Source organism: Oncorhynchus mykiss, chromosome 8 (assembly GCF_013265735.2).
Source record: "Oncorhynchus mykiss isolate Arlee chromosome 8, USDA_OmykA_1.1, whole genome shotgun sequence".
NCBI lineage: Eukaryota > Metazoa > Chordata > Actinopteri > Salmoniformes > Salmonidae > Oncorhynchus > Oncorhynchus mykiss.
Window position 1 is genome coordinate 85,738,632 of NC_048572.1, and position 24,039 is coordinate 85,762,670.

The window sequence follows — 24,039 nt, forward strand, 5'->3', positions numbered from 1 at the left end:
TGAAGTGGCATTGATTTAAAATGTAAAAAAATATTTGTTTTACTTACAATCTGGCACTTTAATTCACAGTCAAAAGTGGTGCTTCTGCACTTGTTTGTAAATTGAGGGGGTGCTCTCAAATGTAACTGGGTTTTCAGAGGTATTTATTTAAATTCTTGACAGAATGTCTAGTAACGTAAGTTGCTAAAAAATAAAAAATGAAAAAAAAGTTACCGGTTGAACCTGTAGTTGAATTGGACATGGCTGTAATGATTTGGGTTGAATGTTGGCATTCAAAATGTTTTCTAGACCTTCGGGGGCTAAATGATAAGGCTTCAGAATTCACAACACCCTAATGTTTCACAGGCTCATCCAAGAAGTACACCTTCATCTGTAGGAGGGGATAACGAAGGTGAGACATTGTTTGAGTCTTCATATAAAAACGATGAAAAGGATATCGCTCATCTAACTCTGTTGAATGTGGAGGAAGCACCACAGAGTCATTCTAGTTTCTTGTTTCATCTCTTTCCTAGTAATCCGTCACCATGAGTACGGACGCGGAGATGCAAATCTACGGCAAGGCTGCCTTGTACCTTCGTAAGCCTGAGAGGGAGAGGATGGAGGCACAAGCCGCACCTTTTGATTCAAAGAACGCCTGCTATGTGACAGATGTCAAGGAGCTGTACCTAAAGGGTTTGGTCACTGCCAGGGCCGATGGCAAGTGTACTGTGACAGTCACGAAACCTGATGGGACTAAGGAGGTAAGTCTGATCTGAAAAGTATTCAAGTTCAAGTTTGTGCCATTACTCTATTTCTTGAAAAAAAAATTCTTAAAAATGATTAAAAAAACAAACGATATGAAAATCAGTAACAAGACAGATTAGTATTGTTTTTGTATAAACAGAATATAACCTTCAAGCACACCGTTTTTCTTACTGCTATTTAAAAATGGCATAAATTATTGATATTGATTAGTCAAGAATAACAATGTATGTGTCAATGGGTGATAACAGAGTAGTTGGATTAAATGGCAGTATACATTTTTTGAACTAATTTAAGGAGCAAAACGCATTGAGTCATGTCCAGTTTGATCTGTGTGTAATGTAGATTTCTGACTGTTTCAGGAAGGAAAAGAGTTCAAAGAAGCAGACATCTATCAGATGAACCCCCCTAAGTACGACAAGATTGAGGACATGGCCATGATGACCTACCTGAATGAAGCCTCTGTGTTGTATAACCTCAAAGAGCGTTATGCAGCATGGATGATCTATGTAAGAAACCTGCATAAACACACACACACACATACGTCAACATAAGAAATACACACACAAAGTACTACACATACATCAACATAAGAAATACACACATACAGGACTACACATACAGTGAGCTCCAAAAGTATTGGGACAGTGACACATTTTGGGGATTTGATAATGATACAATGACTATGACATTAAAGTGCAGACTCCGCTTTAATTTGTATGTATTGGTATTTTCATGAATATCGGGTGAACCGTTTGGAAATTACAGCACTTTATGTACATAGTCCCCCCATTTTAGTGGACCAAAAGTATCGGGGCACGTATGTATATTAAAGTATTAAAAAGTGAAGTATTTGGTCCCATATTCTTAGCGTGTTATGATTAAATCAACGTTGTTGTTGGATGCATTTGCTGTTTTTTTTGGTTGTGTTTCAGAGTATTTTGTGGCCCAAGAAAATGAATGGTAAATAATGTATTGTGTCATTTTGGAGTCACCTACTGTAAACAAGATTTGAATATGTTTCTAAATACTTCTACATTAACGTGGCTCCTACTATAATTACGGATAATCTTGAATAAATCGTGAATAATGATGAGTGAGAAAGTTACAGACGCACAAATATCACCCCCCCCCCCCCCCCAAAAAAAAAAACAAAAAAAAAAAGCAAATGCTAACCTCCCCTGTTATTGTAATGGTGAGGGTTTAGCATGTCTTGGGGGTATGCTAACCTACCCTATTATTGTAATGGTGAGGGTTTAGCATGTCTTGGGGGTATGCTAACCTACCCTATTATTGTAATGGTGAGGGTTTAGCATGTCTTGGGGGTATGCTAACCTACCCTATTATTGTAATGGTGAGGGTTTAGCATGTCTTGGGGGTATGCTAACCTACCCTATTATTGTAATGGTGAGGGTTTAGCATGTCTTGGGGGTATGCTAACCTCCCCTGTTATTGTAATGGTGAGGGTTTAGCATGTCTTGGGGGTATGCTAACCTACCCTATTATTGTAATGGTGAGGGTTTAGCATGTCTTGGGGGTATGCTAACCTACCCTATTATTGTAATGGTGAGGGGTTAGCATGTCTTGGGGGTATGCTAACCTCCCCTGTTATTGTAATGGTGAGGGGTTAGCATGTCTTGGGGGTATGCTAACCTCCCCTGTTATTGTAATGGTGAGGGGTTAGCATGTATTGGGGGTATGCTAACCTCCCCTGTTATTGTAATGGTGAGGGGTTAGCATGTCTTGGGGGTATGCTAACCTCCCCTGTTATTGTAATGGTGAGGGGTTAGCATGTCTTGGGGGTATGCTAACCTCCCCTGTTATTGTAATGGGGGTATGATAAATTGACAGTCTGCTCTTTAATCTCATTGTCATTGTATCATTTCAAATCCAAAGTGCTGGAGAACAAAGGACAAAACAACAAAATATTTGTCACTGTCCCAATACTTTTCGAACTGTAAATTAAATGGTAGAATACATGCCAATACAGTAGACCAACATAAGTATACCAAAGTACACACACATCCTCACATAAATCCAGGTAAAAGTCATTCTGATTTACTAATCCCCGAATTCAAATGAATCCCTTTCATCCAGACCTACTCTGGGCTCTTCTGTGCCACGGTGAACCCCTACAAGTGGCTCCCTGTGTACGATGAAGAGGTTGTCAACGCCTACAGAGGGAAGAAGAGGATGGAGGCTCCACCCCATATCTTCTCCGTCTCTGACAACGCCTTTCAGTTCATGATGATTGGTAAGAGCTCTCATGGATGGATGGACAGATGGAATCTACTGTTTTCTCATGCATGTTAGTTTGCTGGGAATTTCATTAGTCTCCAATTGTAAAATGTTCCAAAATGAAATTCATGATGATGCTATGAATTAGAGGTCGACCGATTATGATTCTTCAACAATGATACAGATACCGGAGGACCAAAAAAAGCCGATGCCGATTAATCAGACGATTTTTATTTATTTATTTGTAATAATGACAATTACAACAATACTGAATGAACACTTTTATTTTAACTTAATATAATACATCAATCAAATCAATTTGGCCTCAAATAAATAATGAAACATGTTCAATTTGGTTGAAATAATGCAAAAACAAAGTGTTGGAGAAGAAAGTAAAAGTGCAATATGTGCCATGTAAGAAAGCTAACGTTTCAGTTCCTTGCTCAGAACATGGGAACATATGAAAGCTGGTGGTTCCTTTTAACATGAGTCTTCAATATTCCCAGGTAAGAAGTTTTAGGTTGTAGTTATTATAGGAATTATAGGACTATTTCTCTCTATACCATTTGTACTGTATTTCATATACCTTTGACTATTGGATGTTCTTCAAGGCACTTTAGTAGTGTAACACATTAGTAGTGTGCCAGTGTAACAGTCGAGCTTCCGTCCCTCTCCTCGCCCCTACCTGGACTCGAACCAGGAACACATCGAAAACAGTCCCCCTTCGAAGCATCATTATCCATTGCCGCGGCCTTTGCAGAGCAAAGGGAACAACTACTTCAAGGTCTCAGAGCGAGTGCCGTCACCGATTGAAACGCTATTAGCTCGCACACCGCTAACTAACTAGCCATTTCACATCCTAATCTCGGGAGTTGATAGGCTTGAAGTCATAAACAGCTCAATTCTTGAAGCACAACGAAGAGCTGCTGGCAAACGTACAAAAGTGCTGAGAATGCTTACGAGCCTGCTGCTGCCTACCCCCGCTCAGTCAGACTGCTCTATTAAAATATCAAATCATAGACTTAATTATAACATAATAACACACAGAAATACGAGCCTTAGGTCATATGGTTAAATCCGGAAACTATCATTTCGAAAACAAAACGTTTATTATTTCAGTGAAATACGTAACCGTTCCGTATTTTATCTAATGGGTGGCATCCCTAAGTGTAAATATTGCTGTTACATTGTACAACCTTCAATATTATGTCATAATTTGCACAATTCTGGCAAATGAATTATGGTCTTTGTTAGGAAGAAATGGTCTTCACACAGTTCGCAACGAGCCAGGTGGCCCAAACTACTGATTGCACGGAACGCAAGTGACACAATTTCACTAGTTAAAAGAAAGTAATGTTAGCAGGAAATATTAACTAAATATTCAGGTTTAAAAATATATACTTCTGTATTGATTTTAAAGAAAGGCATTGATGTTTATGGTTAGGGACACATTGGTGCAATGACAGTGCATTTCGCGAACGTGCTTGTTAAATCATCACCTGTTTTCGAGAAGTAGGCTGTGATTCGATGAGAAATCAACAAGCACCCCATTGATTATATGCAACACAGGTCACGCTAGATAAACTAGTAATATCATCAACCATGTGTAGTTTACTAGTGATTATGTTAAGGTTGATTGTTTTTTATCAGAGGAGTTTTATGCTAGCTAGCAACTTACCTTGGCTTCTTGCTGCACTCGCGTAACAGGTAGTCAGCCTGCCACGCAGGCTCCTCGTGGAGTGTAATGTAAGGCAGGTGGTTAGAGCGTTGGACTAGTAGCCGGAAGGTTGCAAGATCGAACCCTCGAGCTGACAAGGTAAAAATCTGTCGTTCTGCCCCTGAACAAGGCAGTTAACCCACTGTTCCTAGGCCGACATTGAAAATAAGAATTTGTTCTTAACTGACTTGCCTCGTTAAATAAAGGTAAACAAAATAAATAATGATAAATAAATAAAAAGCGGCCACAATCGGTGTCCAAAAATGCCAATTACCAATTGATATGAAAACTTTAAATCGGCCCTAATTAATCGGCCATTCCGATTAATCGGTCAACCTCTACTATGAATGCAATAATGTACCCATAATGTTGCAGGAGTATGATAAGCAAAATGTTTTTTTTTGGTTACAGATAAGGAGAACCAGTCTGTCCTGATTACGTAAGTTTTTATAAAATACATGACATTAAGAATGACCCCTGGATATGGCTATGTGCAATAATACATCAATGAGTGGGAATATTTGTTAATTATTTACTTCTGTTAGAAAACAGGTCAACAGTGTATATTCTAATGCTATTTCTTAGTGAAAGCCAATCTGACGCAATCTGTGACTAAAGAACCTCTTTCTCTGTCATATTAACCAGTGGAGAATCCGGTGCAGGAAAGACTGTCAACACCAAGCGTGTCATCCAGTACTTCGCCACCATTGCGGTATCTGGTGCCAAGAAGGAAGTAGACCCCAGCAAAATGCAGGTAGGTTGTGCCTTTTTAACACATTTCAGTTTGGTGGGCTGTGTAAAAGTTTTTCTCCAGCGGTGAATCTTGTTTCAAGAAAGGGTTTACCACTTTCTAAGCAACTTGTGTGTTTGTCTCAATCAGGGGTCTCTTGAGGATCAGATCATTGCAGCTAACCCTCTGCTGGAGTCTTACGGTAATGCCAAGACAGTGAGGAACGACAACTCGTCTCGCTTTGTAAGTATGAAGGACATACTGTGGAAGTGATATTATATTTGGAAAACATTTTTTTTCAGTAGTTCCTTATAGATATAACAGTCCAACAAACTAACATGTCAAGGGGTCCTATCAAATACCTATTTCTAACCCCCATGCTCTACTACAGGGTAAATTCATCAGGATTCACTTTCAAGCAGGCAAACTGGCTAAAGCTGATATTGAGACCTGTGAGTTGGTTTTGATTGTTTCTCAATGCTTTCTTTAATTCACACAGAATATTTTTGTGAGATCATGTCATCGTATGTAATGTTCTCATGTTCTCTCTCTCTCTCTCTCTCTGTCTCTCAGACCTGCTGGAGAAGTCCAGAGTGTCCTTCCAGCTGCCCGATGAGAGAGGCTACCACATCTTCTACCAGATGATGACAGGCCACAAACCTGAGCTAGTTGGTAAGGAAAAGTAGAGGTTAGGGGGAAACTATCCCCATCTGGGAAATCTTCTCCAGCATCACCCCAACATCAACATTATGTGAAAATTGTGCATTTCTGTGTTTTGTAGTAAACAACTATAGAGGAAGTGTTTCCAATGACATCATCAACCAATTAGTAGACAACTAGTAGATTGAAATCACTTGATGCACATCGATGATGTCATTGGAGACACTTGTCTTCCATTGGAGACACTTGTTGATGTTGGGGTGGTGCTTTATTTTATGTTGAGATGATGAGGAAGGAAGATACTGAAATGATGAATATTTTAGACATTTGTATTAAAATAATCATAGTCCATCTATTATTAATACTATTACAATGAGAACATCCAAGATAACAAGGCATCTAGACATGTTTCAGGTCTTTATAGATCTTTCATTGGAAAGACCTATCAAGTAATGCACTGTGATGCACTACTCTAGGAGCCTCAGTCCAGTTTTTTGATGCTATTTACTATGTACAACAAATATCTTTGAGTCCATCTACTGACTAAGGGAGGGAGAGATACTGTAAAGGTGGGACAGGGGAATTCTACTAGATTTAACTGAGAAGCCGTTTTCCGTTGTCGACAGAAATGACGCTCATCACTACCAACCCCTACGACTATCCCATGATCAGCCAGGGTCAGATCACTGTGGCCAGCATCAACGACAAGGAAGAGCTGGATGCCACGGATGTGAGTTATACAAAGGGCTAACCAAACTCCGGTGCAGGAGTTGTGGACTTGTGCATGTCCACAAGTCATGGAACGGGTAGGAACATTGTGCAATTCCAACTTGGTGTCAGATGGGCACCTTTGTGTTAGTTGGCATGTGTCTCAAACCACTTGTCATGCCTCCACAATTCACCTTTAAGTACATGTAAGACAAGAGAGTGCCACTAAATGTCCTGTGGAACTGTGTAAAACTGTTCGTGCTGCCACATAATAGTGTTGGCCAAAAGTAATCATGTGAAACAGAGAAGCCAGTCAATTCTATCCATCCCGTTTGTTCTGGAGTGAGCGCAGAACTGTAGTGTACTGTAACAGAGCAACCTACTGTTGAGTTCATCACTGTTGTACTTCCTTTCTAATTCCAGGATGCCATTACGATCCTGGGCTTCACTAATGATGAGAAGATGGCCATCTACAAGTTGACAGGTGCTGTAATGCATCATGGCAACTTGAAATTCAAGCAGAAGCAGCGTGAGGAGCAGGCCGAGCCAGAAGGCACAGAGGGTGAGTCGCACTCATAGATATACAGTTACAGTTACACCAGCTCTGTCGGGAGGAATGGGCCAAAATTCACCCAACATATTGTGGGAAGCATTTGGAAGGCTACCCGAAACATTTGACCCAAGTTAAACAATTTAAAGGCAATGCTACCAAATACTAATTGAGTGTATGTAAACTTCTGACCCACTGGGAATGTGATGAAGGAATTAAGAGCTGAAATAAATCATTCTCTCTACTATTACTCTGACATTTCACATTCTGAAAATAAAGTGGTGATCCTAACTGACCTAAAACAGGGAATTTTTCCATGGATTAAATGTCAGGAAATGTGAAAAACTGAGTTTAAATGTATTTGGAAATAGAAACGGTAAGACAGACAGTACCACATGAAAGTCAGTTAGGAGATAAACGATGCAGACTAAATTCCAACCTCCACAAATTATTTGAAGCAATGGTTGAGGAGGAAATTCAAAACTTATCCCACAAAAGAGTTCGATAAACTATGTTGTCAGTGTAACATCAGAAACAAGCGATCTTGAGTGCCTGAGTCTGTTGATGTTGGTTCTCTCTCCAGTGGCTGATAAAATCGGTTACCTGCTGGGCCTGAACTCAGCGGAGTTGCTGAAATGTTTGTGCTACCCCAGAGTGAAGGTCGGCAACGAGTATGTGACCAAGGGACAGACTGTGCCTCAGGTAAGGTGGTCAAACCAGCGTCAAACACTTTCTGCGCACCGTAATTCTGTTGGGGACGAGTGCATAGCTTTTTTGTTTTACAGTACTTTTGTTTTTCCATACGCTTATCACTTAATCACTAGCCATGGTCAATATCTCCAGTATTCATTTGAGGTATTATCTTTGCAGGTTTATAATGCAGTCATGGCTCTGGCCAAGTCCATCTATGAGAGGATGTTCTTGTGGATGGTCATCCGTATCAACGAGATGTTGGACACCAAGAATCCAAGGCAGTTCTATATCGGTGTGCTCGACATTGCCGGATTTGAGATCTTTGATGTGAGTACGAGACCAGAACAAGACAATTAGTTGTGATTGAGAGGGATTACAGCCTTGTACAATGAAATGATCCCTTTTGAAATTGCTTCAACAGTACAACAGTATGGAGCAACTGTGCATCAACTTCACCAATGAGAAACTGCAACAGTTTTTCAACCACACCATGTTCGTCCTTGAGCAAGAGGAGTACAAGAAGGAGGGAATTGTCTGGGAATTCATTGACTTCGGCATGGACTTGGCTGCCTGCATTGAGCTTATTGAGAAGGTAAACTGTCTGTGAAGATTATAATGGACCACAACAGCAAAGCTCATAGCAAGTGATGTGTGATATATTATCACAGAGGTACAATGTATCTGACGGTCGAGAACTCAATATGCCTCCATATATGTGACCCTAAAGGAATAGAATCCTATAATAGCATGTTTACTAAAGGAATAAATGTTTCTTAAATCTCTTTTCTTAAAGCCATTGGGCATCTTCTCCATCCTTGAAGAGGAGTGCATGTTCCCCAAGGCTTCAGACACTACCTTCAAGAACAAGTTGAACGACCAGCATCTTGGCAAAACCAAGGCATATGAGAAGCCCAAACCTGCCAAAGGCAAGGCAGAGGCCCACTTCTCTCTGGTACACTACGCCGGCACTGTGGACTACAACATCACTGGCTGGCTGGAGAAGAACAAGGACCCCCTGAACGAATCAGTTATTCTGATGTACGGGAAGGCCTCAGTCAAACTGTTGGCTGCCCTGTACCCTGCTGCCCCACCTGAGGGTAAGACTAGCGTCACGTCAAAAGATTTAACTAAGCACCAGTTAAAACTCAGACCCACATTTTCCTGAAAGGAATATTTCAGGATTTTGGCAATGATACCCTTTATATACTTCCCCAAAGTCAGATGAACTTGTGGATACCATTTCTATGTCTCTGTGTCCAGTAAGAAGGAAGTTAGTTATGTTTATTATCTATCCTGCTGCCTAGCCACTTTACCATAACTATAGACCCAGGCGGTATTAGATAGAACACCCTACCCGCCTGTGGGGACAACAACATATGGTTACCTAGGTTACCCCATTGGCTCAGAGTAAATACTTGGCCTTTTTCAAACAAAATTTACTTTTTGTCTGCTTGTTTTAGTCAATTACAAAACAACATTTATGCAAAGTACAACATGTGTAAAGATTTATTTTCAACATTGTCTACTCCAGAGTATTCTCACTACTTAAAATAATATAATATTGTAGGGCTTCCCTCATGCCCCTTTTCATGACGTTGCTAGCAGCCACATGAGTGAGTGGATGCTAGTTAGCTATCAACCTAGACCAACAATACAAACAGACTATACAGCCTCTGGTAGTGAGTGGATGCTAGTTAGCTATCAACCTAGACCAACAATACAAACAGACTATACAGCCTCTGGTAGTGAGTGGATGCTAGTTAGCTATCAACCTAAACCAACAATACAAACAGACTATACAGCCTCTGGTAGTGAGTGGATGCTAGTTAGCTATCAACCTAGACCAACAATACAAACAGACTATACAGCCTCTGGTAGTGAGTGGATGCTAGTTAGCTATCAACCTAGACCAACAATACAAACAGACTATACAGCCTCTGGTAGTGAGTAGAAATACAAAACAGACTTTACTAAACTAGTGAAATGTCTTATGGGTGATGAAATGTTTTCCACACATAAATGCTATGTGTAGCCTAATTGGACACCATGTCCCCACATTTCCGTACAGCCAAAAACCACAAGGCTCTTCTTGCAGGATCTATTTCCCTGTGGGAGCATTGTGAACCGGGTCTGGATTTTTGACCTGGTTACAACACGGGATGCTTTTTGGGATGCTTTGTTATTTCTGTATAACAAAAGATTTTACACCGGGGATCAATGGGATTTTTATTTTTCTCCACAATTTGTGGGTGTGGTCGAGGGGGAATTCAGTATTATTATGTTTATATTGACTGACTATATGTGCATATCTACCTCAATGACCTTGTACCCCTGCACATGGACTCAGTACTGGTAGCCCGTGTATATAGCCAAGTTATTGTTACTCATTGTGTATTTTTACACACTATTTTTTCTATATTTTTCGCTCTGCATTGTTGGGAAGGGTTCACTGTTGGTCTACAACTGTTGTTTAAGAAGCATGTGACAAATACAATTTGATTTGACTTTGAATGTATCACTATTTCTCAGGGTTATTCAGATAAGAGTGTTTATCGAGTTTATAGTTATCTTTTACTTTCCCCTCATTTTAACAGATACAACCAAGAAAGGAGGCAAGAAGAAGGGTGGATCCATGCAGACTGTATCGTCCCAGTTCAGGGTGAGCTTCTGAAATGTGTCTATTCAGTCCTTCAAAAGGAGCCTTGACGATGATCAATTATTTCTGAGAAAATGGTTTGTAACCCTCTTACAGGAGAACTTGGGCAAGCTGATGACCAACTTGAGGAGCACTCATCCTCACTTTGTGCGCTGCCTGATCCCCAACGAGTCAAAGACTCCAGGTGTATATTGAGTTAAATAGGACATCTTATCAGTACAGTATCAGTAACCTTAAAGAACCAATCTTTAACCTGTTTATGAGTATTAACAGAGACTTGGTTTGTTTTACCAGGTCTGATGGAGAACTTCCTGGTTATCCACCAGCTCAGGTGTAATGGTGTTCTGGAGGGTATCAGGATCTGCAGAAAGGGCTTCCCCAGCAGAATCATCTATGCTGACTTCAAGCAGAGGTACATGCATATAAACACTAATGTACACACAGAATTTCTGCTCCAAGGGTTTCCCGGCATCAGAATAGGCTCAGGGATTGACATAACTTTTTAGCAACTTATCCGCACCCGGAGGACACTTCAATCTAAGTCTTCTGAATGCTTGATATTGTGATCTTTTTTAATTCTCCATTCTGACAACTTAAATCTATAATCTGCTTGTCCCCCAAAAAATGTACTTGCCCCGGACAAGTGCCCTGAGGCTTACCTTTTACGTCATTTAACCAAGCTATTGCAACTTGGCATATGTTAAAAATGTCTCCTCATTCAGGTATAAAGTACTGAATGCCAGTGTCATCCCCGAGGGCCAGTTCATGGACAACAAGAAGGCTTCTGAGAAGCTACTTGGGTCCATTGATATAAATCACGAGGATTATAAGTTTGGACACACCAAGGTCAGTCAAATACAACCCAGCCATGTCTGACAACAAAACACAACAACAAAAATGTTAACGACAATGTAACTAATGGAGTATAAAGGTGGTTTGTTTTTCAAAGTCAAACATTACTAATAATATAGAAGATAAACTAAATCAGTCTACTGGTGTTGTTCCCCTCTTTTGATTCAACCCTTTCTATGTGTTACCACTGTGCTTCCATTGACAGCGTTAACCTGTTTCAGGTGTTCTTCAAAGCCGGTCTGCTGGGGGTCCTGGAGGAGATGAGAGATGAGAAGCTAGCAGCTCTGGTCGGCATGGTCCAGGCTCTCAGCCGTGGATTCCTCATGAGGAAAGAATTCACCAAGATGATGGAGAGGAGGTGAGGAAGAGTAGACTTGGAAAAGCTTTCTGTGATCCACCAGTATGTAATTCATCATGATTATATACTGTATATGATGTGAGTTGATCATAATGAGAAAGTAAGTTTGGAAAGCTGTTCAGTTTTCCTTTAAATGTGTGCCTCATGAACTTAGCATAACCTGTCAGTCCTTGCATCAAGAACGCTGTCTATGAATTTAGGAAGGGGGTTGGGCAATTCCATGGAAACAGAAACTCCCGACTTTTCACTTCAAAATGTATGCCAAACAAAAAACGTTCTCAAAATTTAACAAGCCATACAAATCTAAGCACAATGATGTCAAGAATGTAAATACAGCAAATACAAAATGTAGAATTATGGTAAAATCTCATTTCGATTGATTCTGTTAACTAACTTTGTATTTGCACAGTTCTTCCTGTGAAAGTGTTTTTGTAAAATGTGTCCTTGTGCATAGAGTTGTATGGTTTGTTCAACTTTGAAATCAATGGTTTTTGTTTAGTAAATATTTTAAAGTGAAAAAACCTTTCATTATCATGCCTGGTTACAACTGTATACAAAAAGTGGGACAGGGCTCCAAATTGTTATTCTTTGACTCCCAGAATGTAGGTTTATTAAGCATGTCACTCAACATGCCACTCTATCCTTTCTGTCGACCAGAGAGGCCATCTTCTCCATCCAGTACAACATCCGCTCATTCATGAATGTGAAAACTTGGCCATGGATGAAGTTGTACTTCAAGATCAAGCCCCTGCTGAAGAGTGCTGAGACTGAGAAGGAGCTGGCCAACATGAAGGAGAACTATGAGAAGATGAAGACAGACCTGGCCAAGGCTCTGGCCAAGAAGAAGGAGTTGGAGGAAAAGATGGTGTCCCTGCTGCAAGAGAAAAACGACCTGGCACTCCAAGTCACATCTGTGAGTGAGCAACAACCCTCAAAGGGAACATTTACAAACACACACACTGTGAAAGAAGTATGTGGCTAACTCACACATTTTAATAGCCCATTAATATATTTAATCAATTTATATTGATGTGCTCTAAACTAAATGATGTCTATATTTTAATATACAAAGTGAGGCCTCTGATTTTTTTCTCCTGTTCTGAAACCAGGAATCAGAGAATCTGAACGATGCTGAGGAAAGGTGCGAGGGGCTCATCAAGAGCAAGATCCAGCTGGAGGCCAAACTCAAAGAGACGACTGAGAGGCTGGAGGATGAGGAGGAGATGAATGCTGAGTTGACTGCCAAGAAGAGGAAGCTTGAGGATGAGTGCTCTGAGCTGAAGAAGGACATTGATGACCTGGAGCTCACCCTAGCCAAAGTGGAGAAGGAGAAGCACGCCACTGAAAACAAGGTCTCGTGTTTTTACCAGAGACAGTCTAACCACCAAACAATAATCAACTGAAAACATAGCTTAACAGAAATGGAATTCAAGTCGTATTGTGGGTGCAGGAAAAATGAAAAATAGTAGAATTTAAGTTGCGGAGTACTTCTCACACTCATTGCATGTTCCCCACTTCATTATGAGTTCCATTCAGTACACTGGCGTGGTGTACACCGGTTGAATATATAAGTACAGTACTTGTTGACATTTCTAATCTGAATGAAACTAATGCAGGTAATTAACAAAATAAAACACTTGAGTGAATGAGGGATACAAAAGCAGGTGCTTCAACACGGTTGGTTCATGAAAAAAAAATGAAGCAATTAACATTCCATCATGGTTAGTGTCATGTATAAAAATGCCCAGGAGTCAATTATTTTGTCTACAACGGTTAGAGGAGATCTCAGTGACTTTGAAAGAGGAGTACAGGGGTTTTAAAGGGTGTGTATGTGTTTGAATATCTCAGTGCCCAGATCTCAACCGGATTGAACACTTCTAGGAGATTCTGGTGTGGTGCCTGAGACATTTTCCACAACCATCAACAAAACACCAAATTAGGACATTTCTTGTGGAAGAATGTTGTTACATCCCTCCAATAGAGTTATAGACACTTGTAGAATCTGTCAAAGAGCATTGAAGCTGATTTGGCAGCTCGTGGTGGCCAAACACACTATGTTGGTGTTTTATTTTTTGGGGGCAGTTACCTGTACATCAAACCACTGTAAATGTCCCCTTCATGGTGAAGAGACCAAAGACAAATTTTGTTTTCCGGTTTTCAGGTTAAAAACCTGACAGAGGAGATGGCGTCTATGGATGAGAGTGTTGCCAAGCTGACCAAGGAGAAGAAAGCCCTCCAAGAGGCCCACCAGCAGACACTGGACGACCTGCAGTCAGAGGAGGACAAAGTCAACACTCTGACCAAGGCCAAGACCAAGCTGGAACAGCAAGTGGACGACGTGAGAGGAGTTTGACATTTTGGCCATGATAGTATGTGAGATGATATTATCTTCAGTTGTTAAGATTTTAACATTGTGGTTATATCTTATAGCTTGAGGGTTCTCTGGAGCAAGAGAAGAAGCTCCGTATGGACCTTGAGAGAGCCAAGAGAAAGCTGGAGGGAGATCTGAAACTGGCCCAGGAGTCCATAATGGACCTGGAGAATGACAAGCAGCAAGCCGATGAGAAAATCAAGAAGTAAACACACAGTATTACCTGCCATATTGATCAAAATAATGGTTGTTCTTGACTAATTCTTGTAATTATAAATTACCATTTGCATGTGATTCTTGATAGAAAACTGAATGGTATGATACTCTCTCTTTTCATTATCAAACCAAAACAATGCAATCTACGTGTTTGTGTTTCTTAGAAAGGAGTTTGAGACCAGCCAGCTCCTCAGCAAGGTTGAGGATGAACAGTCTCTGGGAGCTCAGTTGCAGAAGAAGATCAAGGAACTCCAGGTACAGTACAGGATCTCAGCTCCAGTACAGGAAAGCCAACACCTGAATCATTTCCTTCATTTCCTGAAAACAATTAATCTGGTAGCATACATTTTTCCTGGTGCTTCTTACTGTTGCTTCTTACCATTGTAAAGATGGTGCTTCTTACCGTTGTGGTTTTGGTTCCTGCATGGGAAAGTTTCTACTGAATATATTAGTGGAACTGGCTTTGTGTGAACACATTCAATTGTTTCAACTGCATTGTAGTGTTCATTCCTCCTGGTCCTGCCCCCTGTTCTAGGCCCGTATTGAGGAGCTGGAGGAGGAAATTGAGGCTGAGCGTGCTGCCAGGGCTAAGGTTGAGAAGCAGAGGGCCGATCTCTCCAGGGAACTTGAGGAGATCAGCGAGAGGCTGGAGGAGGCCGGTGGCGCCACTGCTGCTCAGATTGAGATGAACAAGAAGCGTGAGGCTGAGTTCCAGAAGCTGCGTCGTGATCTTGAAGAGTCCACTTTGCAGCATGAGGCCACAGCCGCCGCTCTGCGCAAGAAGCAGGCCGACAGCGTGGCTGAGCTCGGGGAGCAGATCGACAACCTGCAACGCGTCAAGCAGAAGCTAGAGAAGGAGAAGAGCGAGTACAAGATGGAGATTGATGACCTCTCCAGCAACATGGAGGCCGTCGCCAAGGCTAAGGTGAGTAGTGATATTTTGATGAAGCAGCGTTGAGGAGGGTCAAAATACATTACCATTCAAGCGAACTGCAGCTGACAGGAGTCCCATATATAAAGTAATGATGGAACATATTTCACTAACAGGGCAATCTGGAGAAGATGTGCCGTACTCTTGAGGACCAGCTGAGTGAGCTCAAGACTAAGAATGATGAGAATTCTCGCCAGATCAACGACATCAGTGGACAGAGGGCCAGACTCCTGACAGAAAATGGTACCATCATCAACAATGAACAACAAGCAAATGGTTTCCTTCAGTAAAAGACAATAACATGTATTGTAGGATATATCCTGATAGTCCAGTCCACAATAGTTTCTAGCATCATATTCACGACATAACATTGCCCTACGATACCTAAAAATACATTTTCAATCTTAGGAGGTCAGACACCCAATTAACAAGGTATCCCTCTATCCCTGCAGGTGAGTTTGGACGCCAGCTGGAGGAGAAGGAAGCCCTGGTGTCTCAGCTGACCAGAGGAAAACAGGCCTTCATCCAACAGGTTGAGGAGCTGAAGAGGCAGATTGAGGAGGAGGTCAAGGTAAGGGACATAAAACGGACACTACCGATCACAGAGTTAACAGCCATATCGTCATATAGATGGTGCCTACGCCACCCTCAGAGACTTCTACTGTCATTTGCTGTACTATCTCTCTAATATCTCTTTGTTGTTCTCTTTCACAGGCTAAAAACGCCCTGGCCCACGGTGTCCAGTCTGCCCGCCATGACTGTGACCTCCTGAGAGAGCAGTTTGAGGAGGAGCAGGAGGCCAAGGCAGAGCTGCAGCGCGGCATGTCCAAGGCCAACAGTGAGGTGGCTCAGTGGAGGACTAAGTATGAAACTGATGCCATCCAACGCACAGAGGAGCTGGAGGAGGCCAAGTGAGTCACATGCAACAGCAACAACTCAACTATAGGGTGTGGATGGTGAGGGTCCATATGTAACATTCCTATACCTTCTGTCGTCAAACAGGAAGAAGCTGGCCCAGCGACTGCAGGATGCTGAGGAGACCATTGAGGCGACCAACTCCAAGTGCGCCTCCCTGGAGAAGACCAAGCAGAGGCTGCAGGGAGAGGTGGAGGACCTCATGATTGACGTTGAGAGAGCCAACGCAATGGCCGCCAACCTAGACAAGAAGCAGCGGAACTTTGACAAGGTGCAAATAAATAAACCTCACGCTAGGTTCTGCTATATGATTAATTGTAGTGTAATTGTAGCATATTTCTGATTCAAAACTCTTCATCAATCCCTTCTAATGAAAATCACATGGATTTCCATAGGTCCTGGCAGAGTGGAAGCAGAAATATGAGGAGAGCCAGGCTGAGCTGGAAGGAGCTCAGAAGGAGGCTCGCTCTATGAGCACTGAACTCTTCAAGATGAAGAACTCCTACGAGGAGGCTCTGGATCATCTGGAGACTCTGAAGAGAGAGAACAAGAACCTGCAACGTGAGCATTTGACAGCAGTTTTACTTGGCTCGTGTTTGACTGGGGTAATGAAGATGGAGAAAACTGTAACCATTAACATTTTGATAACACCATTTTTGAACGGTATAAAATATCCTTTTTTGAACTTGTAATCGGTATTCCTTTGAAAAACCCAAGGAAGCAGGAGCAATTAGATTTGCAAGACCATATGAACTACTGAGTAAAAAATGAATAAATCATTATGATTCAATGTCAACTTGAGTGCATTGGAGATATCCACTGAAAATCTCTACCAAGTCTAAACTGCTCTTGTGCTTGTGTGTGCAGAGGAGATCTCTGATCTGACTGAGCAGATCGGAGAGACTGGCAAGAGCATCCATGAGTTGGAGAAGGCCAAGAAGACCGTGGAGACAGAGAAGTCTGAGATCCAGACCGCTCTGGAGGAGGCGGAGGTACAAACTGCAGCTGTTTGATGGGAAAAGCAGTGTAACAATAGCCAGCTTCAGTTCAATGCTCCCTGTATTTGTGTTTATTGTAGTTATATATATTTAATTCCTTGTGTTATTCACATCCAAATGTATTGAACACAATTTACCCGACTGCTTCTCCTTGTCCAGGGAACACTGGAGCACGAAGAATCCAAGATTCTGCGTGTGCAGCTGGAGCTGAACCAGATCAAGGGTGAGGTGGACAGGAAGCTGGCTGAGAAGGACGAGGAGATGGAGCAGATCAAGAGGAGCAGCCAGAGGATGGTTGACTCCATGCAGAGCACCCTGGACTCTGAGGTCAGGAGCAGGAATGACGCCCTGAGGGTGAAGAAGAAGATGGAGGGAGACCTGAACGAGATGGAGATCCAGCTGAGCCACTCCAACAGGCAGGCGGCTGAGGCCCAGAAACAGCTGAGGAACGTCCAGGGACTGCTCAAGGTAAAGGGACTGGGATATCAGGCTCAAACATCTGAACATGGGGAGGGATTTGTTTGTGAATCTGTAGAAAATAATGGAACAGAGCAATTGAATAGTGTTGACTAATATACTGTAGAAAGGTAGGGATATAGGGGAAATTCTTACCAATGAACAGTTCTATCACCAATCCTATCGCCTCTACTTCCACAAGTCCTAATGAACCTATGTCATTTTGAACCCCAGGATGCCCAATTGCACCTTGATGACGCTGTCCGTGCCTCAGAGGACATGAAGGAACAGGTAGCCATGGTGGAGCGCAGGAACGGTCTGATGGTGGCTGAAATTGAGGAGCTGAGAGTTGCTCTGGAGCAGACTGAGAGAGGCCGCAAAGTGGCTGAAACTGAGCTGGTAGATGCCAGCGAGCGCGTTGGACTGCTGCACTCCCAGGTACGGAGCCATTTCTCAATAAACTCAACCAAGCATACCTTTCCCGCCTTGTAAGTTATCTTGAGATTCAAACAAATGGTCTTGTTTCATCTTCCAGAACACCAGCCTTCTGAACACCAAGAAGAAGCTGGAGACTGACCTGGTGCAGGTGCAGGGAGAGGTTGAGGACATTGTCCAGGAGGCTAGAAATGCAGAGGAGAAGGCCAAGAAGGCCATCACTGACGTGAGTCTTTATGATCTATTGAATTACATCCACATGATTTGTCACCAAGGGCCAATGGTAGCTGAGCTAATTTACAACAACAAAGATCTCAGAGGGACGTTATGATTGGTGCCAATTGGTGCATAAATTAAACAAACTACCATTCCAGGCGGCCATGATGGCTGAGGAGCTGAAGAAGGAGCAGGACACCAGTTCTCACCTGGAGAGGATGAAGAAGAACCTGGAGGTCACAGTCAAGGACCTGCAGCACCGACTGGATGAGGCTGAGAATCTGGCCATGAAGGGAGGCAAGAAGCAGCTCCAGAAACTGGAGTCCAGGGTGAGTTAACAGCAGGGTGGATTAGGTTGAATTATGTCTTGCATAGCCATACTTCGAAATCACATTGTCATCACACCTTGGAGGTCTGGATAATTTTGTATTAGCCGAAATGCCTAGAATGGTCCGCTGGAAGCTCCATTTTTATTGGATGTTACATTTCCAGAACCCCCCCCCCCCCCCCCCCAAATTAAGGCATTACAACTCCTTTGAACACTCTCTGCCCAAGCAAGTCTTTTGATTTTTTCGGCGTGTTGTGAGGCGTCAATGATTTACACCAGATTTACACCCCTTTTTTTTTTAGCAAATTCATGCCACTTTCATCAGGCTTTCCGAATTATATACAGTGCATCCGGGAAAGTTTTTCAGAACCCTTTACTTCAACATGTTGTTACGTTACAGCCTTACTCCAAAAGGGATTCAATCTTTTTTTTCATCATCAATCTACACACGATACCCCATAATGACAAAGAAAAAACAGGTTTTCAGAAATGTTTGCTAATTTATTATAAATAAAAAAGTTGAAATATCACATTTACATAATTATTCAGACCCTTTACTCAGTACTTTGTTGAAGCACCTTTGGCAGCGATTACAGCATTGAGTCGTCTTGGGTATGACGCTACAAGCTTGGCACATATGTATTTGGGGAGTTTCTCCAATTCTTCTCTGCAGATCCTCTTAGGTTGGATGGGGAGCATCGCTGCACAGCTATTTTCAGGTCTCTCCAGAGATGTTCGATTGGGTTCAAGTCTGTGCTCTGGCTGGGCCACATTCAGAGACTTGTCCCGAAGCCACTCCTGCATTCTCTTGGCTGTGTGCTTAGGGTTGTTGTCCTTTTGGAAATCCTGAGTGCTCTGGAGAAGGTTTTTGTCAAGGATCTCTCTGTACTTTGCTCCCTTCATCTTTCCCTGACTAGTCTCCCTGCAGCTGAAAAACCTCTCCACATCATGATGCTTCCACCACCATGCTTCACCGTAGGGATGGTGCCAGGTTTCCTCCAGATGTTACGCTTGGCATTCAGGCCAAAGAGTTCAATCTTGGTTTCTTCAGACCAGAGAATCTCATGGCACTGCCAACTTTGGGACCTTATATAGACAGGTGTATGACTTTCCAAATCATGTCCAATCAATTGATTTTACCACAGGTGGATTCCAATCAAGATGTAGAAACATCTCAAGGATGATCAATGGAAAGAGGATACAACTTAGCTCAATTTCGAGTCTCATAGCAAAGGGTCTGAATACTTATGTAAATAAGGTATTTGTGTTTAGTTTTATAATACATTTGCGAACATAAAAAAAAAAAAGTTTTTGTTTTGTCATTATGGGGTATTGTGATGTCATCTTGGGGTATTGTGATGTCATTATGGGGTATTGTGATGTCATCTTGGGGTATTGTGATGTCATTATGGGGTATTGTGATGTCATCTTGGGGTATTGTGATGTCATTATGGGGTATTGTGATGTCAGATTGACGAGGAGAAAATAAGGCTGTAACGTAACTAAATGTGGAAAAGGGGAAAGGGTCTGAATACTTTCTGAATGCACTGTAACAATAGACAGGAGCATTGCGTAATGACTTTTTCTGTCTATAACCAAACTACATAATGAAAAGCTGTTACCAATACAGACCCCCTCAATGAAAATTGTAAAAGTACATAGGAACAGACAACAATTTTGCCTCCTTGACTGAGTAGAAGAATATACATCTGTTTAACAAAGATTTGTTATATCTGATTTCACCCCCTCAAACAAATGCCTACGTTCATTTATTTCACAAAGGTGCGCGAGCTCGAGACTGAGGTGGAGGCTGAGCAGAGAAGAGGTGCAGACGCAGTCAAGGGAGTCCGCAAGTATGAGCGCAGAGTCAAGGAGCTCACTTACCAGGTAAGAGAAAGCACCTTCTTCAAACACTTCCCACTGGGCAAACTGGTTAAATCAACATCGTTTCCACGTCATTTCAATGAAAATACATTGAACCAATGTGAAATAAATGTTGATTTGATGCCTTTGCCCAGTGGGTTGACACAAACACAGACAGGTTTGTGTATAAAACTATTGGGCTTTGATTCTTTGATCTTCTCCCACAGACTGAGGAGGATAAGAAGAACGTTGGCAGACTTCAGGACCTGGTAGATAAGCTGCAGATGAAAGTGAAGGCCTACAAGAGACAGGCTGAGGAAGCGGTGAGCACCCTTCATTAGTCAAATACTCTGAAAGCATACATTCAAAAATGATGAACAAAACAAATCAAAACGTTACCAGTTCAACTGAAAAAAAAACATACTCCATATGGTTTTGCATTTTTTAAAACCATTTTAAAACCACTTTGTAACACAAAATGTGAAGGGGGTGAAGAGGGGACTAGTAACCGGAAGGTTGCAAGTTTTAACCCCCGAGCTGACGAGGTACAAATCTGTTGTTCTGTCCCTGAACGGGCAGTTAACCCACTGTTCCTAGACCGTCATTGAAAATAATAATTTGTTCTTAACTGACTTGTCTAGTTAAAAAGGTCAAATAAAAAATATTACAAATATATACAGTGCAATCCTAAATCTGTCAATAAAAATAAAATTAAAATACCTTTAAAAAAAAATCATATTAATTTGCTACCTGAAGCTTCAAACTTTGAATGCTGATGTTGTGCTCTCCCTCTCTGTTCCTCACACAGGAGGAACAAGCCAACGGCCACATGTCTAAGTTCCGGAAGGTTCAGCATGAACTGGAGGAGGCTGAGGAGCGTGCTGACATCGCTGAGACTCAAGTCAACAAGCTCAGAGCCAAGACCCGCGACACTGGAAAGGTACAGAGCTGCCACTAATTCTACATCTGACTCATTCTCAGATATGACCACATCAACACCACCTCTGATTCAGTCTTCACAGAAGTCAATAAATCCTCTTACACTCAATGAAACATATTTAAGATACACTATATACACAAAAGTATGTGGACACCCCTTCAAAATAGTGGATTTGGTTATTCAGCCACACCAGTTGCTGCCAGGTGTATAGAATCCGTGCACAAAGCCATGCAATCTCCATAGACAAACATTGGCAAAACTGAGGAGCTCAGTGACTTTCAACGTGGCACCGTCATAGGATGCCACTTTTCCAACAAGTAATTTCTAAAATGTCTGCCCTGCTAGAGCTGCCCGGTCAACTGTAAGTGCTGTTATTGTGAAGTGGAAACGTCTAAGAGCAACAACGGCTCAGCCGCGAAGTGGTAGGCCACAAGCTCACACGTAGCGTGTAAAAAATATTCTGTCTTCGGGTTGCAACACTCACTACCAAGTTCCAAACTGCCTCTGGAAGAAATGTCAGAACAAGAACTGTTCGTCGTGAGCTTCATGAAATGGAGTGTCCACATACTTTTGAATACATAGAGTATATATTGCATGTTCATTGTTAATACTGATCCATTATTTTCTTTCTTCTCACAGGGAAAAGAAGTTGCTGAATAAACAAGACCGAAGTCTTATATCATTTTCCTGTGTTGCATAAAATATGATTTTCATGGTGAAAATGATTGTTGATTAAAAACATGTAGGCCTACATACCTCTTGTGACGTTGGATTTATTACTCAGCAAACAGTTTTTTCATACCATAAAAATACTGTACTTTAATTAAAGGAGCAATCTGGTATTCCAACAACAACAAAGCGGGCACCCCAACAAAGGGGTCATTTTTTGGGGGGGGGGTTAAACAGCTGTGGGATGAAGCTGGAGAAATGCAACCACTTTCAAATTCATAGACAGCTATGGATTCAAGGACTTACGATCCATAAATCTAAATTATTGTTGTTTGACAGTGAGAGTAATTTGCCTATTCCTATCTGCTATAACCTACTTCAATAAATAAGTTAAATACAGAAGGCAAGAGGAATGTGGACCAGACGGAGCTGGAGAATTCCACCAAAGCAGAGCTAAATGTCCAGTTAGTAACCATGGTTTCTCTCTCTGTCGGATGCATGGGCCTTAGACTATATTTTTCATAACGGACACTCCTTAACTATCTTGTGCCTATATTCCCTTCTCTCTCTATTCGATCGGCTATGAATATAACTTTGAGCTATAGGCTACACTTTTTAAAATCGATTTTATGAATCACTTTCTCCCGATCAAACAATGAATTCCATCTTAAGAAATTATTTGAAAAGCCAAAACATTTATGAGGTAGCCATGAGAGAACAAACAATCTCAATAACCTGTAGAAAAATCGAATGACAAGTTGAATCAAGTTTAAGCTTATTAATAAATAAATTATCCATGCGGGCTGGGAAAATCCCTCCATGCAAAGCTGAAAACCAAATAGCCAATAATCTGTGCTCCTACTAGGCCAATCATAAAAGCTTTAAGAAAAGTTAAAGGAGTTATATGTAATATTTTTGCATTGTAATTTCAGAAATGTTCCTTAATATATCTACAGTAATAGTGGAATGATAGATTCACAATATTTGTTTCCACACAAAATTGCATTCTAATGGTGCAGTCTTCTTATTGGTCAACAAAATACTTCTTAAATTGACTGGGGTGAGCAAAGGGTAAGCATCAAACATGTAAAAACCGCTCTGCCCCAGTTCATTTGACAACAAGAGAATTTCTGTCCCCAGTCAATTTGACAACAGATTTGCTGGCCCCAGTTCATTTGACAACAGGATATTTGCTGGCCCCAGTTCATTTGACAACAACAGATTTGCTGGCCCCAGTTCATTTGACAACAACATATTTCCTGGTCCCAGTCAATTTGACAACAACAGATTTGCTGGCCCCAGTCAATTTGACAACAACAGATTTTCTGGCCCCAGTCAATTTGAAAACAAGAGAATTTCTGGTCCCAGTTCATTTGACAACAACAGATTTCCTGGTCCCAGTCAATTTGACAACAACAGATTTCCTGGTCCCAGTCAATTTGACAACAACAGATTTGCTGGCCCCAGTCAATTTGACAACAACAGATTTGCTGGTCCCAGTCAATTTGACAACAGATTTGCTGGCCCCAGTCAATTTGACAACAGATTTGCTGGTCCCAGTCAATTTGACAACAACAGATTTGCTGGTCCCAGTCAATTTGACAACAGATTTGCTGGTCCCAGTCAATTTGACAACAACAGATTTGCTGGCCCCAGTCAATTTGACAACAACAGATTTGCTGGTCCCAGTCAATTTGACAACAGATTTCCTGGTCCCAGTCAATTTGACAACAACAGATTTGCTGGCCCCAGTCAATTTGACAACAACAGATTTTCTGGCCCCAGTCAATTTGAAAAC

The 24,039-nt window shown here is 41.7% G+C and overlaps 1 protein-coding gene across 1 annotated transcript; it reads left to right on the forward strand.

The window, feature by feature from the left end:
* The first annotated feature begins 373 nt into the window (after window positions 1-373).
* LOC110530826 (myosin heavy chain, fast skeletal muscle) lies at window positions 374-22,327 on the forward strand. Its single transcript, XM_021614109.2, has 40 exons — window positions 374-391; window positions 513-740; window positions 1,104-1,250; window positions 2,839-2,995; window positions 5,108-5,135; window positions 5,342-5,450; window positions 5,577-5,669; window positions 5,818-5,878; window positions 6,000-6,098; window positions 6,713-6,816; window positions 7,218-7,356; window positions 7,928-8,046; window positions 8,215-8,364; window positions 8,459-8,629; window positions 8,831-9,134; window positions 10,632-10,696; window positions 10,790-10,877; window positions 10,988-11,105; window positions 11,416-11,539; window positions 11,767-11,903; window positions 12,561-12,816; window positions 13,013-13,255; window positions 14,065-14,241; window positions 14,334-14,479; window positions 14,655-14,745; window positions 15,026-15,415; window positions 15,538-15,664; window positions 15,874-15,992; window positions 16,136-16,332; window positions 16,424-16,607; window positions 16,732-16,897; window positions 17,204-17,328; window positions 17,494-17,802; window positions 18,025-18,228; window positions 18,326-18,451; window positions 18,600-18,770; window positions 20,552-20,656; window positions 20,860-20,955; window positions 21,441-21,572; window positions 22,212-22,327. The coding sequence occupies exons 2-40, from the start codon at window positions 525-527 to the stop codon at window positions 22,230-22,232; spliced, it is 5,814 nt and encodes a 1,937-aa protein (XP_021469784.2). The 5' UTR covers window positions 374-391; window positions 513-524; the 3' UTR covers window positions 22,233-22,327.
* Window positions 22,328-24,039: the final 1,712 nt, after the last annotated feature.